Genomic DNA, 13,757 nt, shown 5'->3' with positions numbered 1-13,757 from the left:
AACCAGTGTCTCTTGTCCCACCCCTTCCCATTTTCACAGCCCTGCTCGCTAGATGAAGCTGTTTTTAGTTCTTCTGTCTCCTCCTCTCTGAACAACAAACTAACATGGCTGGGTGTTTTTTCCCCAAGAAAATAATATGAGACGTTATCTTTTCACTCCTTCCTATGAAATATTAGGATTTAATCGACCCACATCCAGTGCAGGAATCTCCCTGATTACAAACCAAAGAGTGTGGTAGCCCAGCCTCTGCTTAAATGCTTCCAGAGATGGAGAGCTTACTACTGTAGGCTTGTAGCAGCCCGTTCCATTGTTCCCAGTGTTCTTATTGTAGAATAGTTTCCAGGTTTGCTTCTGTGTCAGATCTCTTTAGCCCTGCAGCATAACTGGACCAAATCAGTTGTTCTTAAATACTAGACAATTAAAAAATAATAGGGACTTCCCTGGCAGTCCAGTGATTAAGACACCAGATTTGATCCCTGGTCAGGAAACTAAGATCCCACTTGCCCCATGCCACAGCAAAGAAGAAAAAAAAATTTTATTGAGTATGTATGGATGAAAAAGAAAGGGCAGAAATGATATAAGTTGTCCAGCCCCAGCCCCACCTCTGCCACTTTCTTCTGTCTCTGGCTTCTGGGAGACTTAGATGTCGGCTGGCGTTCTTCCCCCAGAATGGATGCTGTGATGAGACGGCCTTTCCTCTACCCTGGCTTTGCAGCATGTAGTCCTCGTCCTTCCTGTCCTGCTGCCTGGGAGAGCCGGCGGAGTGGGCAATGTCAAGTGCAGGCTCACGCAGTGTCAGGCGCTGCCGTCCGTCCCCTCTTCTGTCCGTCGAGAGCAGGAGGCAGCTTTCTATTGGACCCTATCCTCAGAAGTTTATTTCCTGGACAAGAGTTTTTGTCTTATAAACAAAAGTTTATAAGACTTGGACAAGAAGGGAAGCCTAACTACTCTATCCTCCTTAGAAAGGTCATTTAAATAAATCAGAACATCCTTCAGGCTAGATTGTGTTGACCTGTCCATAGCTGTCTTTGCTCTGCCCTCAGTGGACATGCTGAATACCAAACATTAACATGGCATTAGGAGCCTTTGCGAGGGGAGTGAATCATTTATAACATTGTGTGGTGGAAATGTCCTGTTTACCTTTTATCCCAAGCACTTAATTTGGATGGTCACAAATAGCTTTAGAAAATCTTGTTTTGTTAGAAAATTCTTGCTTTTCTTTTTTTTTTTTAAAGTTGTGGTAAAACACAAATAACTTACAACTTACCATTTTTAAAGCGTGTGGTTCAGTGGCCTTAAACCCTTTCGCATCATTGTGCCACCTTGACCACCATCCAGCTCCACAACTTTTTCCATCTTGCAGAACTGAAACTCTATACTAGTTAAATAGTAACTTCCCATTCATCCCTACCTCCAGTGCCTGGCAACCACTGCTTTACTTTCGTCTCTATGAGTGTGACTGCTCTAAGTACTTCATGTAAGTGGAATCATACTGTATTTGTCTTTTTGTGTCTAGCTTGTATTACTTAGAATAACTTCCTCAAGATTCATCCATGTTGTAACCTGTGTCAGAATTTCCTTCCCTTTTAAGGCTGAATAATATTCCATTGTATGTAATACCATAATTTGTTTATCCATTCATCTGTGGATGGACGTGGCTTGCTTCCACTTTTTGACTGTCCTGAATAATGCTGCTATGAACATGGCTGTACAAATATGTTTTGATCTCTGCTTTCAGTTCTTTGGAATATATACCCAGATGCATAGTTGCTACACTATATGCTAATTCTATCTGTAATTTTTTGAAGGACTGCCATACTATTTCCCACGGTGGCCACACCTTTGCACGTTCCTACATTTCTATCAGCAATGTGCAGGGTTTTCTTTTTTTCATATCCTTGTCAGCACTTAGTATTTTCTTCCTTTCTTCTTCCCTTCTGTCTCTTTTCTTCTTTCTTTCTTAATACCTCTCCTTATGGGTGTGGTATTGTGGACTTATTTCTTAATTGGAGGATAATTGCTTTACAATGTTGTGTTAGTTTTTGCTGCACAACCATGCGAATCAGCTATAAGCATACATATATTCCCTCCCTCTTGAGCCTCCTTCCCACCCCCAGCCCTATCTCACCCCTTTGGGTCCTCACAGAGCACTGAGCTGAGTCCCTTTGCTTCACAGCTGCTTCCCGCCAGCCATCTATTTTGCAATGGCAGTCTGTATACTTCAATGCTACTCTCTCTGTTTGTCCCTCCCTCTCCTTCTCCCACTGAGTCCACAATGGTATTGTGGTTTAGATTTGCATTTCTGTAATAAGTAGTGCTGTTGAAGATATTTTCATGTGTTTACGGGCTATTTGTATGTCTTTTTTGGAGAGCTATCTATTCAAGTAGAAAATTCTTTCTCATGTGAACCCAACTCCGGTCTCACTGGCCCTTGGTCTCCAGGGTAACCCCTGATAAGTCTGCCAGTTTGCTCTCTCTGAATGCTTCTGGAAGTTCCAGGGGACTTGCATCTGCTTGTGCTGTTCCCAGGCTGTGGAATGGGATGGCTTGTGGATTCCTTACCTGTCTGGTGGCCTTCCCTCAAAGCTGGTCTCATCTGTAGATGTTCCTCTTTAAATTGTTGTATTCTCCTGCCAGTGGAGGACGGTGTGATAGGCACCTGTTCAACCTCAGGTCCTGTGTTTCTGTGACTTGCTACAGTGATCACGTAAGCTCAGGCAGAACTCTTTTGACCACTTCTCGCATAAGCAGCTGAAGGGTTTGAGCTCCTATTCTGTACCTGTGTGGGTTTTGAGGGGAGGGTCTTCAAAACCCCAGTGGTGAATATAGCCAAGGGAGAAACCAGCTGCTTCCCTCTCCACTGAGGGCAGAGCAAGAGGAACTTGGATTATTCCCACGCAAGAGTGATTAGGTTGGAAATTGGGGAGTGCTTCTGGAAAATGAGAGGGAGGTTATGTATGTTTTACTGAGGTTACATAAGTTTTAGAGTTATTTGACTGTTTGGGACATGTCAGTGCACTAGATACTACATTGATGGGCTTTCTAGCCCCAAAGACCTGCCTCCATCCCTAAAGCCCAGACAGGTAGGATGCGTGTGGAGGTCCTGACACAGAGGCCAAGAGAAGTACATTGGACCTGGAAATCAGGTTGTATGACCTTGGTAACGTTAGTTTACCTCTCAGAGCCTCAGTCTTTTCATCTGTAAAATGGAGATGACGTGACCTATCTTGTCCCCTTTGGAGAGTTTTTATGAATTTAGAGAAAAAAAAAACATTTCTTAGAGATAATAACTAGTACTGCAAGTGTAGGAGGATTAGTACTTTGAGTGCTGTGTTGATTGCTTCTTGGTCCGGGAGGATCCACAACTGTTGAGCCCAGGGCTCTTGGGATAAAGAGAGCGGGGCTGTGGACATCCTAGAGCTGCCGCCCTGAATACAGTCCTGGACTCACTGAATTGGAATGTAGAGGGGAATGTGAAATGGGGAATGTGCGGGGGTGGGGTGGGGGAGGGGCTGGCGTGGCATCCCACTCTAATTGATAAGGCTGTGGAGCAGACAACACTCCGGGCAGTTTAGAAAGAGCAAGAAGGGCTTCATGGAGGAGGTGGCATTTGCGTTATGTCTTGGAGGGTGTTGGAGGGGTTTCCCAAGTATAGAATGGGGGATTATAGGCCACGGGAACAGCACGTGCAAGGACGTGGACTGTGAACCAACGCAGGGCTGTTTGGCCCGGCGGGAGCACAGGTGTGTGCGTGGCAGGTCCGAGTGGGGCGCGCGGGAAGGCCTGAAGAGAGAGGGGGTGCGGGGTAGAGGTGTGGGGGAGGGGAGTCAGGCGCCTGGGCTGCAGCCAGCGCTGCCCCCTTGAGGCCGAAACCTGGCTGCACACAGTCTTGTGGAGGCAGCGAGGTTCCCAGCCTGAGGGCGGGGCGCTGAGTCACACAGTTCTGGGGGCCCTGCTCTGGCCAGGAAGGCCAGGTGACTGCCAGCAGCACCTGCCACGGTGACTCATGGAGTCCCTGCCTGTCAGGGCTGATGTCACTCTGATGTCAGGCCAGGAAGGAGAGGTTACACGTTAATAGGCGGCTGGTCAGCCGCTCTTTGCAGGCTGGGAGTTCCTCACGTTTGTCCTCTCCGACAGCACTGGCAAGGCTGGCATCCAGCAAGCCTGTGGACCCCTTGCACAGCGAGCTGGGGCAGAATGCTCGGGAAAAGCCCGTTAGGCATGAGGGTTGTTTCTTGCTTTCATGAATCCCTTTAACTCCCTCTCACGCCCTGCTCACCGACACCTGGAAAATATTAAGAACCACCTGTGACAGGTAGTGAGCAGTGGGGACCCATTCTTGGGAGTCACACTGCTGAGGAGGTGCTAGAGGTTTGTGTCCACGTGGCCTTTGGGGGACCCTGCGGCTGGGCTGCACGCTGTCCGGGCAGGTGGGCCTCCCTGGCCCAATCCCTTCAGCTACATACCATCACCTCAAACCCTGCAGTCGTCCCATTCTGGGGGACTTCACTGTGTTCCTCCCCTCAGCATGGCCTGAGGGGAAGTAGGTTAAAGGGTACTTGCGGACACGTTTCTGAAGAGACCATGCCCCTTCACCCCTCCCCGGGCATCGCCTGACTCTGCCGTTGTGCCGTTTTCCATGGCAACTCCACGTGCTGCTTCCACGGGCGGCCTTGTCGCGTCCCCTGGGTGCAGTGTTGTCGCTGGGCGGACTGGGCTCTGGTCGCTGGCACTGCCCCTCCCAGCAGGACCTTAGGGAAGTACCCAGCTTTGCTGGGTTTCCAGATGGGAATGATAGGCCTGCTTCAGAACTTCCAAACCAACCACCTGCCTCACTGGGCTGAGAGGACTAACCAAGCTGGACAGCAGGTCACACCCAGCCTGGCACATGTGAATATGTGCCAGATGCTAGCAATTCACCTGTGTTTCAGGCCACATCTGTCCCTTGAGCTCTGAATTCTTGTCTCCACTCTGCCCAGAGTTTGGACCACAAACCTCCCTGTGTTCTTTGTCCGGCAATGGACACTACCATCCAGCCCGCTCTCTGAGCCAGGACATGCCCAGGATAGCAGGCCAGACCACCCTCTCCCTTGGCTCAGGTTCTTGTCCCATGTTGGCAGGATTCTTTTTGTTATTTATTTAGCTGTGCCTGGGTCTTAGTTGGAGCCTGTGGGCCCCTTGCATTGGGAGTGCAGAGTCTTAGCCACTGGACCCAGGGATGTCCCTCAACAGAATTCCTACAAGGATCCCTGAAACTGATTTCTGTCTCTGGTGAGAGAGCACCAGGTGACCTCCACGCCACTGGTATGGGCCTCTTTCTAGATCACAAGCCTGAATGTTGCTCCCTGGTCTACAGCCATGACTCCCCTTAACTTCCAGGTAAAGCTCAAACTCCTGAGCTTGGAGCAGAGGCCTCCTCCGGCTGCCTGCCCACCATCCCTCGTGCCTGGCCCTCTCTCACCTCTTCCCCTCCAGTGGGACCAGCACTTTGGCACTCATGTCTGCCTCTTCATCCACCTTCTTTCCGGGCCCACCACTGCATCACTTCCTTCCACACCCTCCCTACCTGCTCCATTTCTGTGCATAGCTGAAAGTTTCCTGGGATTTCTGTAAGATTTCAAAAAGAATTTTGGGTACCCAAGAAGGTCACCAGCTTTTCAGTTTGCTAAGTAAGGACCTAAAACTAAATGGTTAAGTAAAAAGTGCTCTGCTGTGCTTAGTCGCTCAGTCATGTTGGACTGCCAGGCTCCTCTGTCCATGGAATTCTCCAGGCAAGAATACTGGAGTGGGTTGCCATTCCCTTCTCCAGGGGACTCTTCCCGACCCAGGGATCCAACCCAGGTTTCCTGCATTGTAGGCAGATTCTCTACTGTCTAAGCATCAGGGAAGCCCAAGTAAAAAGTAGCGATTACCATTGACCGTCACTCATTTCATAAGAGGATGAAACAAGGGCTTAATCTCAGAAGGAAGACACTTAAGCTATATAGCTATCCAGTTTGTTTTTTCTCATTTGGCCTCAGACTAGTAGACTTCTCCACAGACTGTCCTGGGTAGTGCTGGGGCCCAGGTAGAGGTGATTTATTTCTCCTCAGGAGATTGTCAGCTCCTCAGTGTGAGGTTTTTGGCTTTTTTGTTTTTCTGAACGAATGGAAAAAAGTGAAAGTGAGGTCGCTCAGTCGTGTCCGACTCTTTTCTGCCTCATGGACTGTAGCCTACCAGGCTCCTCTGTCCATGGGATTTTCCAGGCAAGAGTACTGGAATGGGTTGCCATTTCCTTCTCCGGAGATCTTCCCGACCCAGAGATTGAACCTGGGTATCCCACATTGTAGGCAGACACTTTTACTGTCTGAGCCACCAGGGAAGTCCTGCAAAAATAGAGGAACAGTGATTAACTTTCTGGTTGGTGGTTTATAGGGTTTGAGGGAAGGCATGTCGTCCAGAGTGGGGACGTTGCCTGGTGTGCCGCTCAGCTTGTGGGTCCCTGTGTCTCCACCCCACCCCCTGTCTGTGAATGTCTGGCTTTGTGGTTTGTCCCTCTCCCCTTGTTCCTTCATCTTTCTGTCACCCTCTGGCTTCCTTTTTCTTTCTTTTGCCTCTTATTCCCAGCCCACTCCTGTGTTCCCTCTCTGTACTCCAGCCCTGGAGCCTAGTAGCCCATATTTTAACTGGTCATAATATATAACTTAAAAGTATTGTGTTAGAAAATGTTTTATGTTCTGTGTTCTGAATTTAGAGTCAGTTTTTAAACAGATGTTTTTGTGTGCTGGGCGCGTGCTAGGTCCTTTAGCCTGTGATCTGAGGTGACCTGTGTAGAAGGAAGCCACCCCCTTCCTTAGAAACAAAGAAGCGAGGTCTAAAAGAAGCTGAGTGCCTTGACCAAAGCTACAAATCTGGTATGAAGGCCTCTGCCATCTTTTGTATTGAATTTCTCTATTCCAGAACCCAATTAAGCAAACCCAAACCCATTTTCAAATTAACAGAAATATGTCTTTTGTTTTAAAAACTCATGTGGAAAAAACTCACAGGTAGTCTCTCTCAGCCTCACTTACTGGACATGGTCATTCATTCATTCACTTTGTTATGAATATAAAAGTACATCGTCTGATCTGGAAATACTATTACGGAGACACACTCCGTGTTGGATGTTAATGTATCAGTCCTTTTTTTTTCCCAGGTGATTTTCCATAATTGAAATTTTACTAATTACACAGTTTTCAGCAAGATGCAGGCTCATGTTAAGTACTGAGTTTACAAAGATGAGTAGGATACAGTCCTTGAATTTGAGAAATGTTCAATCTAGAGATGAGTTTTTTTTTTTTAAATGAAGTGGAAAAAAGTTTATTCTTGGAGTCAGAAAGCTTTAACACTTATTTTTTACAAAACTTCAGGCAAGCTATTTAACCTCCCTGTGTCTCATTTTCCCCATCTGTAAAGTGAGGGTGCTATTATTACCGATCTCAGAATACTCAGAGTACTGTTGTGAGAATTAAATTAGTTAGTTCGCGTTTAGTATTATAGGTAGGATGGTGCCTGGCACGTAGTAAACTCTGAGTAAATGTCAGGCATCGTCATAGTTGTTGCTGTTATGGTCTCGTGACCACCACCACTGTCCTTATGCCCGTTACTTCCTGGCACACGGGGGCATACGGGAGCCAGTGAATGCCGGTTCCTTCCCCTCTTTCATTCCACATGCTAGCTGCAGTGAAACACTAGGAAATATAAAATACGTTTGTCTAAACGGAAAAAATGTGTTCTCTGTTGTTGCTAACGTTTTATAGCCTTCCTGAGCCTCTGCATCTGTAAACCTGTAATAATAGTACCTGCCTCGTGAGATACTATGAACATCACATAGGCAAAGAACCACTTGGAGCTGGAGTAGAGTGAGCGTCCACCAAGGTCAATGGTAGAAGTACTAGCAATATTTTATTAGTATGCAGTTAGTATTAATAATATTATTATTAAACTTATTTTCCCCTGAGCCCTAGTTTCTTCTGTAAAATGGAAATGTTTATTAGTAATAGCAATACACCTTCCATCTCAGGGGACAAATGGTCTGAGTCAGGGGTTCCCGTTGTCATCTATCCTGAAGTAGAAAATGGCAACTCACTCCAGCATTCTTACCTGAGAATCCCATGAAGAGAGGAGGCTGGCAGGTTACAGTCCATAGGGTTGCATAGAATTGGACACGACTGAGAGACTAACATTATTGTCATCTAGGGAGGTTTTTAAAAAGTCTTGTTATGTAAGACAATCTTAACTATGTGTTGGAAAAATTTTGTTCGGGCTGGTAGCATTCCTGGGTTATTTGAGAGAAAATTCCTCCTTTAATCTCTGGAAATCTGAGCCACCAAAGGTTACACATCCTTTTTCTGGACTTCATATTATGTTGGGGGCCAGAACTCAGGGTCAGAAGTACACTGGTCTCCTTTTCTTCCTGAAATATCTTTCTGGGTTTGAGGGATCTTTTAAAGACCCTGATGGCTGAAACTTACCATGGAGATTCTAAGGCTATAGGTCAAGGATTGGACCTAAAAGACCACTGATGAATCTGAACATGTCTGGGTTTAAGAACCACTGGACTGAATGACCATCCATGGTCAACCGTATTTCCTATGTAGAGTTGTCCCTGTCTCCTGGTTTTAGCTTTCCTTCTAGCGTCCCCACACCCTCCTTTAATCCTTCAGTCATCCCCTGCTATGAGTCTAATTGTTCCCTGTTAGGTTGGGCTGGGAAGAACACAAAAGAATAAGAGGCTGTGTCCCTCCCATTTATCCAAGGTTGATCTGGGGCTGAGTTGCTCTGCGACCTTGGACAAGTTGCTTTCCCTCTCTGGGCTCTCTGTACAATGCGGAGGGCGAACACGCTCTTGTGTCCCTTCCAGTGCTGCTGCAGTGTGGTGTTTTTCCCCTCCTGGGGAATGCACGCCCCTTCTGGAAGGTTCCGTCCTGAGCAGAAGAAAGGTCACCCTCTCCTCCAATCCCTTGCTACTTGTTCTACTCCTGACTCAGGGAGGCTCGACATCTTTGTATAAACTGGTTCTGTGGTATTTTTAATTTCTTGATGGAAAAATGATGAACTGAAAAGAAAATATTTTAAACTCCAGAGCATTCAGTGCCTGGTCCCTCGGGCCCATATTTGCGGCTGAGTCAGGCCTCGTGTCAGCGTTCTCGCTTTGATACTTGCCCTTCTGCAGCCTTGGGGGTTTCTGCAGCAATGTGGTTCCCATGGAGCGGGAGGGGCCCAGGAGGGTGCCCAGTCCACCTCCCTTCTTGGGCACAGTATATTAAATCCATCCAGGCAGTAAGAGTCTGTTGTTACATAATTTAAAAACATATATTTATTTATTTGGCTGAGCTGGGTCTTAGTTGCAGCATGTGGGATCTTAAGTTGCCACATAGGAGATCTAGTTCCCTGACCAGGGATCGAACCTGAGTCCCCTGCATTGGGAGTGTGGAGTTTTAGCTACTGGACCACCAGCAAAGTCCTAGAGAATCAGTTGTTTAGATATTTCTATTGCAAAAAGGGGCATGTTGCTGCTAAGTCACTTCAGTCGTGTCCGACTCTGTGCGACCCCATAGATGGCAGCCCACCAGGCTCCCCTGTCCCTGGGATTCTCCAGGCAAGAACACTGGAGTGGGTTGCCATTTCCTTCTCCAATGCATGAAAGTGAAAAGTGAAAGTGAAGTTGCTCAGTCATATCTGACTCTTCTCGACCCCATGGACTGCAGCCTACCAGGCTCCTCTGTCCATGGGATTTTCCAGGCAAGAGTACTGGAGTGAGGTGCCACTGCCTTCTCTGAAAAAGGGGCATACAGGAGATTAAAATGTTAATGGTGCTTATATCTGGCGCTGTATATCCTTCCTTTTTTTTCTTTCTGTGTATGAATATATATTTGTTGTTGTTGTTGTTCTGTTGCCAAGCCAAGTCTGACTCTTTGTGACCCCATGGAGTGCAGCACGACAGGCTTTCCTGTCCCTCACCATCTCTCAGAGTTTGCCCAAGATTATGTCCATTGAACTGGCGATGCCATTCAACCATCTCATTCTCTGTCACCCTCTTTTCCTTCTGCCCTCAGTCTTTCCCAGCATCACAGTCTTTTCCAGTGGGTTGGCTGTTTGCATCCGGTGGCCAAATTATTGGAGCTTCAGCTTCAGCCTTAGTCCTTCCAATGAGTATTCAGAATATATATTATGGCATATCATATAACATGGGCTTCCCAGGTGTCTCTGTGGTGAAGAGTCTGCCTGCAATGCAGGAGTCACAGGAGACATGGGTTTGATCCCTGGGTCAGGAAGATCCCCATGGAGAAGGAAATGGCAACTCACTCCAGTATTCTTGCCTGGATAGTCCCATGGTCAGAGGAACCTGGCAGGCTACAGTCCATGAGGTCGCAAAGAGTTGGACATGACTGAAGCAACTTAGCACACCACACGCAAAACTTTGGATCACACTATATGGACTTTTTCTTGTCTCACATTTTTCATTATATCATATTCTTAGTTGTTTTCTGAGATATTTTTAAAGACTATTGCAATGTATGATTATATCAGAATTTGTATGGCTAGTCCTTTAGGGTTGGATAGTTGCTTGTTTTCAGCGTAAGATTCACTATGATTAATTTTATTCTATCAGTCGGGACTTCAGGGTTCATGAATAATTAATAATGATTATTCTATCCACAGAGTCCAGGAGTTCTACTACGACCAAGCTGCCCACCTCCACGCAGGTGAGCTTATGTTCTTATAAAAGGGTCATGGCAACAGCACCTAGAGTTGAGGGTTGTGGGCTGGCGTCAGGCAGAAGTTGACGTCAATTGCACCTCTACCACTTACCAGAAATGTGGCTGTGAGCAACTAGCCTGAACACAGGGGCTCTGTAAAGCACACCTCTGTAAAGCAGGGGAAGAGCAGTTCTCTCGTCTCAGTGATATAGGCCACGTAAAGTGTGGATTGGTTCTGGCCCGGCTCACTGAGCAGCTGTGTGTCTGGGGGCTGCTGTTTCATCTCTGAACCTCTGGGCATCCCGATAGCTTAGCTTGTGTATCTGTGCTCTTCCCCTATGGACTCCTGGTGTCATAATTTTCTGAAAAGAGGATTACTTCTGAAGCTGCTTAACAAATCCTTGTGTAATCCAATTTCCCATTCAACTATATCTCATCTCCTGGTCCTTAATTCCCTCAATGCTAAGCGGGGAGGCTCAGCCACTCCTGGAGCTGGGCAGCATGGGGAAGAGCCAGGGTCTTGCATCTTGGCCATATTGGATGCAGGACTGTCCAGGCACCAGCGGGAACAGCTCCAGGGTGCAGCCCACACTCACGGGGCTGGAGGGTGGAGGGAACTGACACTGAGAACTTGCCACGCCTCACTAGGCTCTAAGCCTGGCATCTCCTCCCTCATTTGACCTTTATGATCACCAAGATTTGGGTGCCCTAATGATCATGCCTGTACTGATCAGTCATGTCTGACTCTTATAGCCCACCAGGCTCCTCTGTCCATGGGATATTCCAGGCAAGAATACTGGAGTGGGTTGCCATGTCCTTCTCCAGGGGATCTTCCCAACCCAGGGATCGAACCCACATCTCTTATGTGTCCTGCATTGGCAGGCGGGTTCTTTATCACTAGCACCACTTGGGAAGCCTACAAGGGAGGAAAACTGATGCCCATGTGGATTAAGAAATTTCCCCTGCCTTCCATAACTAGTAAGTGGTGGATCCAAGATTCTAGCCTGAGCTTTTCCCAGTAAGTGGTAGTACCCACGCCCTGGCACCAGACCCATAATACATCTGCTGTTTCAGGTTACTTATTGAGTATCTCCTCTGTGGAAGGGGTGTGCCCTTAAGCTCCTGGTGGAGAGACATGTGGGAAGAAATCCCTACCCTGAGTAGGTGAGCTATAGATACAAGTAAGTTGAGAGTGATGGGTCAGACAAGGAGAGGTCCACGAGCTGGAGAAAGGATTGCCATGGGTGGATCAGGCAGGAGGTGAAGGAGGAGATAGTGTCTGAGCTGGGTCCTGAACGATGGTGGAATCTGCAGAAAGAGGCTCACAGTGAGGAATATTTCTTTTAGGCACCTACTACTACTGAAGATAATGAAAATATTTTCTCCAAAGATTCTGCAAAAACAACCAGCCTCCCAGGTAAGGACTGGATATTTTTGAGTTGCTGTTGCTTATGGGGCACAAAAGAACTTGTCTCTGCAGAAAGTCCTTTCTTTTTGGAAGTGTTGGCAGAGGGCTGGTCTGCTTAATGAAAAGGATTGATGGCAGAAATAGTCTTTTATTACTTTATACTTTCAAGTTTGATATCGTTAGCTAAGATATCGTGAAGGGACCGTAAGAAGAGTAAGATAAATCAGTAAACAACGTCACATTTGGCCCAGAATACAAATGAATGTGCTACAAACAAAATTACTAAAGTCTGTATTGAAATACCCTTTTGAGGAATGAAATAAATCTTTGGGAAGGCCTTCATTCCAATGCTTCTGATTGCCTATACCTGCAAGACTAGGGAAACTTAGTAACGTTTGCATCAAGAAAGATCCCAACCAGGGCTTCCCTGGTGGCTCAGTAGTAAAGAATCCCCCTGCCAATCAACTGGGGAGACATGAGTTTGATCCCTGATCCTAGAGGAACCCCCATGCTGCAGAGAAACTAAGCCTGGACACCACAACTATTGAGTCTGTGCTCGAGTGTCTTTGAGCCACAGCTGCTGAGCCCACATGCTGCAACTGCTGAAGCCCAAGTGCCCTAGAACCCATGCTCCACAGCAAGAGAAGCTACTGCCACGAGAGGCCTGCACACCGCAACTGGAGAGTAGCCCCCACTTGCCACAACTGGAGAAGAGGTCACACAGCAACCGAGACCTAGCACAGCCCCCAAAAAAGGAAAGGGAAAGATCCCAGGTCCTGTGTTTGCTTTACTATTAATATATGGATGGGACTCATGGAGTCCAGACTCTGGAGGCTCAGCAGCTGAACGCATTCACCTGATGGTTCTTGGGCTTTCTGAGGGAGTCCCTGGCCTCCATACCTTTAACTGGGCAGATTCCTGCCATGCCTGGCTGCCCATGCCCTGCCATTGCTATTGCAAAGCCCCACCTAGTGTAGTGAACTTAGGGGGACCTGCCAAACACCTGGGGCTAAGCTCTGCATGCACAGCTGGGAACTTGGAGTCGAACCCATCCCTGCTCTTCTGGAGTCTACCATCCAGGGGGTAGGCTTTGGCAAAGACTAAAGCGGTAACTAGCAGAGAGTGGAATGTGGCCAAAAGGGAGCCACAGGTAAAGCAAAGGGGATTTAGAGTCCTGAGGGAATCATAGAAAGTTCACAGAGGAGGTGCCATTTGAATGAATGGTGTGGGTGGGACAGCAGGAGGTTGGGGCAACAAGCAGTTCAGGGGATACAGTGGAGGAAGAACCCTTGAGTCTTCTCTAGACACTCTCACCAATGATCTGTCTAATCCAGCCCTGTGTCTTTAAAGACCGTCTATGGGCTGATGACTCCCAAATGTACAGCCCCATCTCTGACCTTCCCATGAAGATCCAGCCAGACTGGTGTATCCAACTACCTAGGTGACATGTCCACCTGATACCTACCAAAACTCTCAGACCTGACGTGTCTAAAAGAGAATGCTTGATGCCTCCCCGCCTCTTCAACCCAAATCTGTTCTCATCCTTCTTCCTCATTTCGGTAAAGACAACACCTCCTCTGGGTTGCTGAGGCTAGAAGGTGAGACAGGCTTCCTCTGCTATGCCTCAT

General features: G+C 47.4%; 1 protein-coding gene across 1 annotated transcript in view; it reads left to right on the top strand.

Annotated features, from left to right (window-relative positions):
• IL6R (interleukin 6 receptor) overlaps positions 1-13,757 on the top strand; it is a 54,909-nt gene that overhangs the window by 29,037 nt on the left and 12,115 nt on the right. Inside the window, exons 7-8 of the mRNA XM_019954450.2 lie at positions 10,684-10,727; positions 12,069-12,138. Of these exons, the coding sequence (XP_019810009.2) occupies positions 10,684-10,727; positions 12,069-12,138 (114 nt within the window). The remainder of the gene's footprint in view (positions 1-10,683; positions 10,728-12,068; positions 12,139-13,757) is intronic.

This window comes from Bos indicus, chromosome 3 (assembly GCF_029378745.1).
Source record: "Bos indicus isolate NIAB-ARS_2022 breed Sahiwal x Tharparkar chromosome 3, NIAB-ARS_B.indTharparkar_mat_pri_1.0, whole genome shotgun sequence".
Taxonomy (NCBI): Eukaryota; Metazoa; Chordata; class Mammalia; order Artiodactyla; family Bovidae; genus Bos; species Bos indicus.
This window is presented reverse-complemented; position numbering and strand designations above follow the sequence as displayed.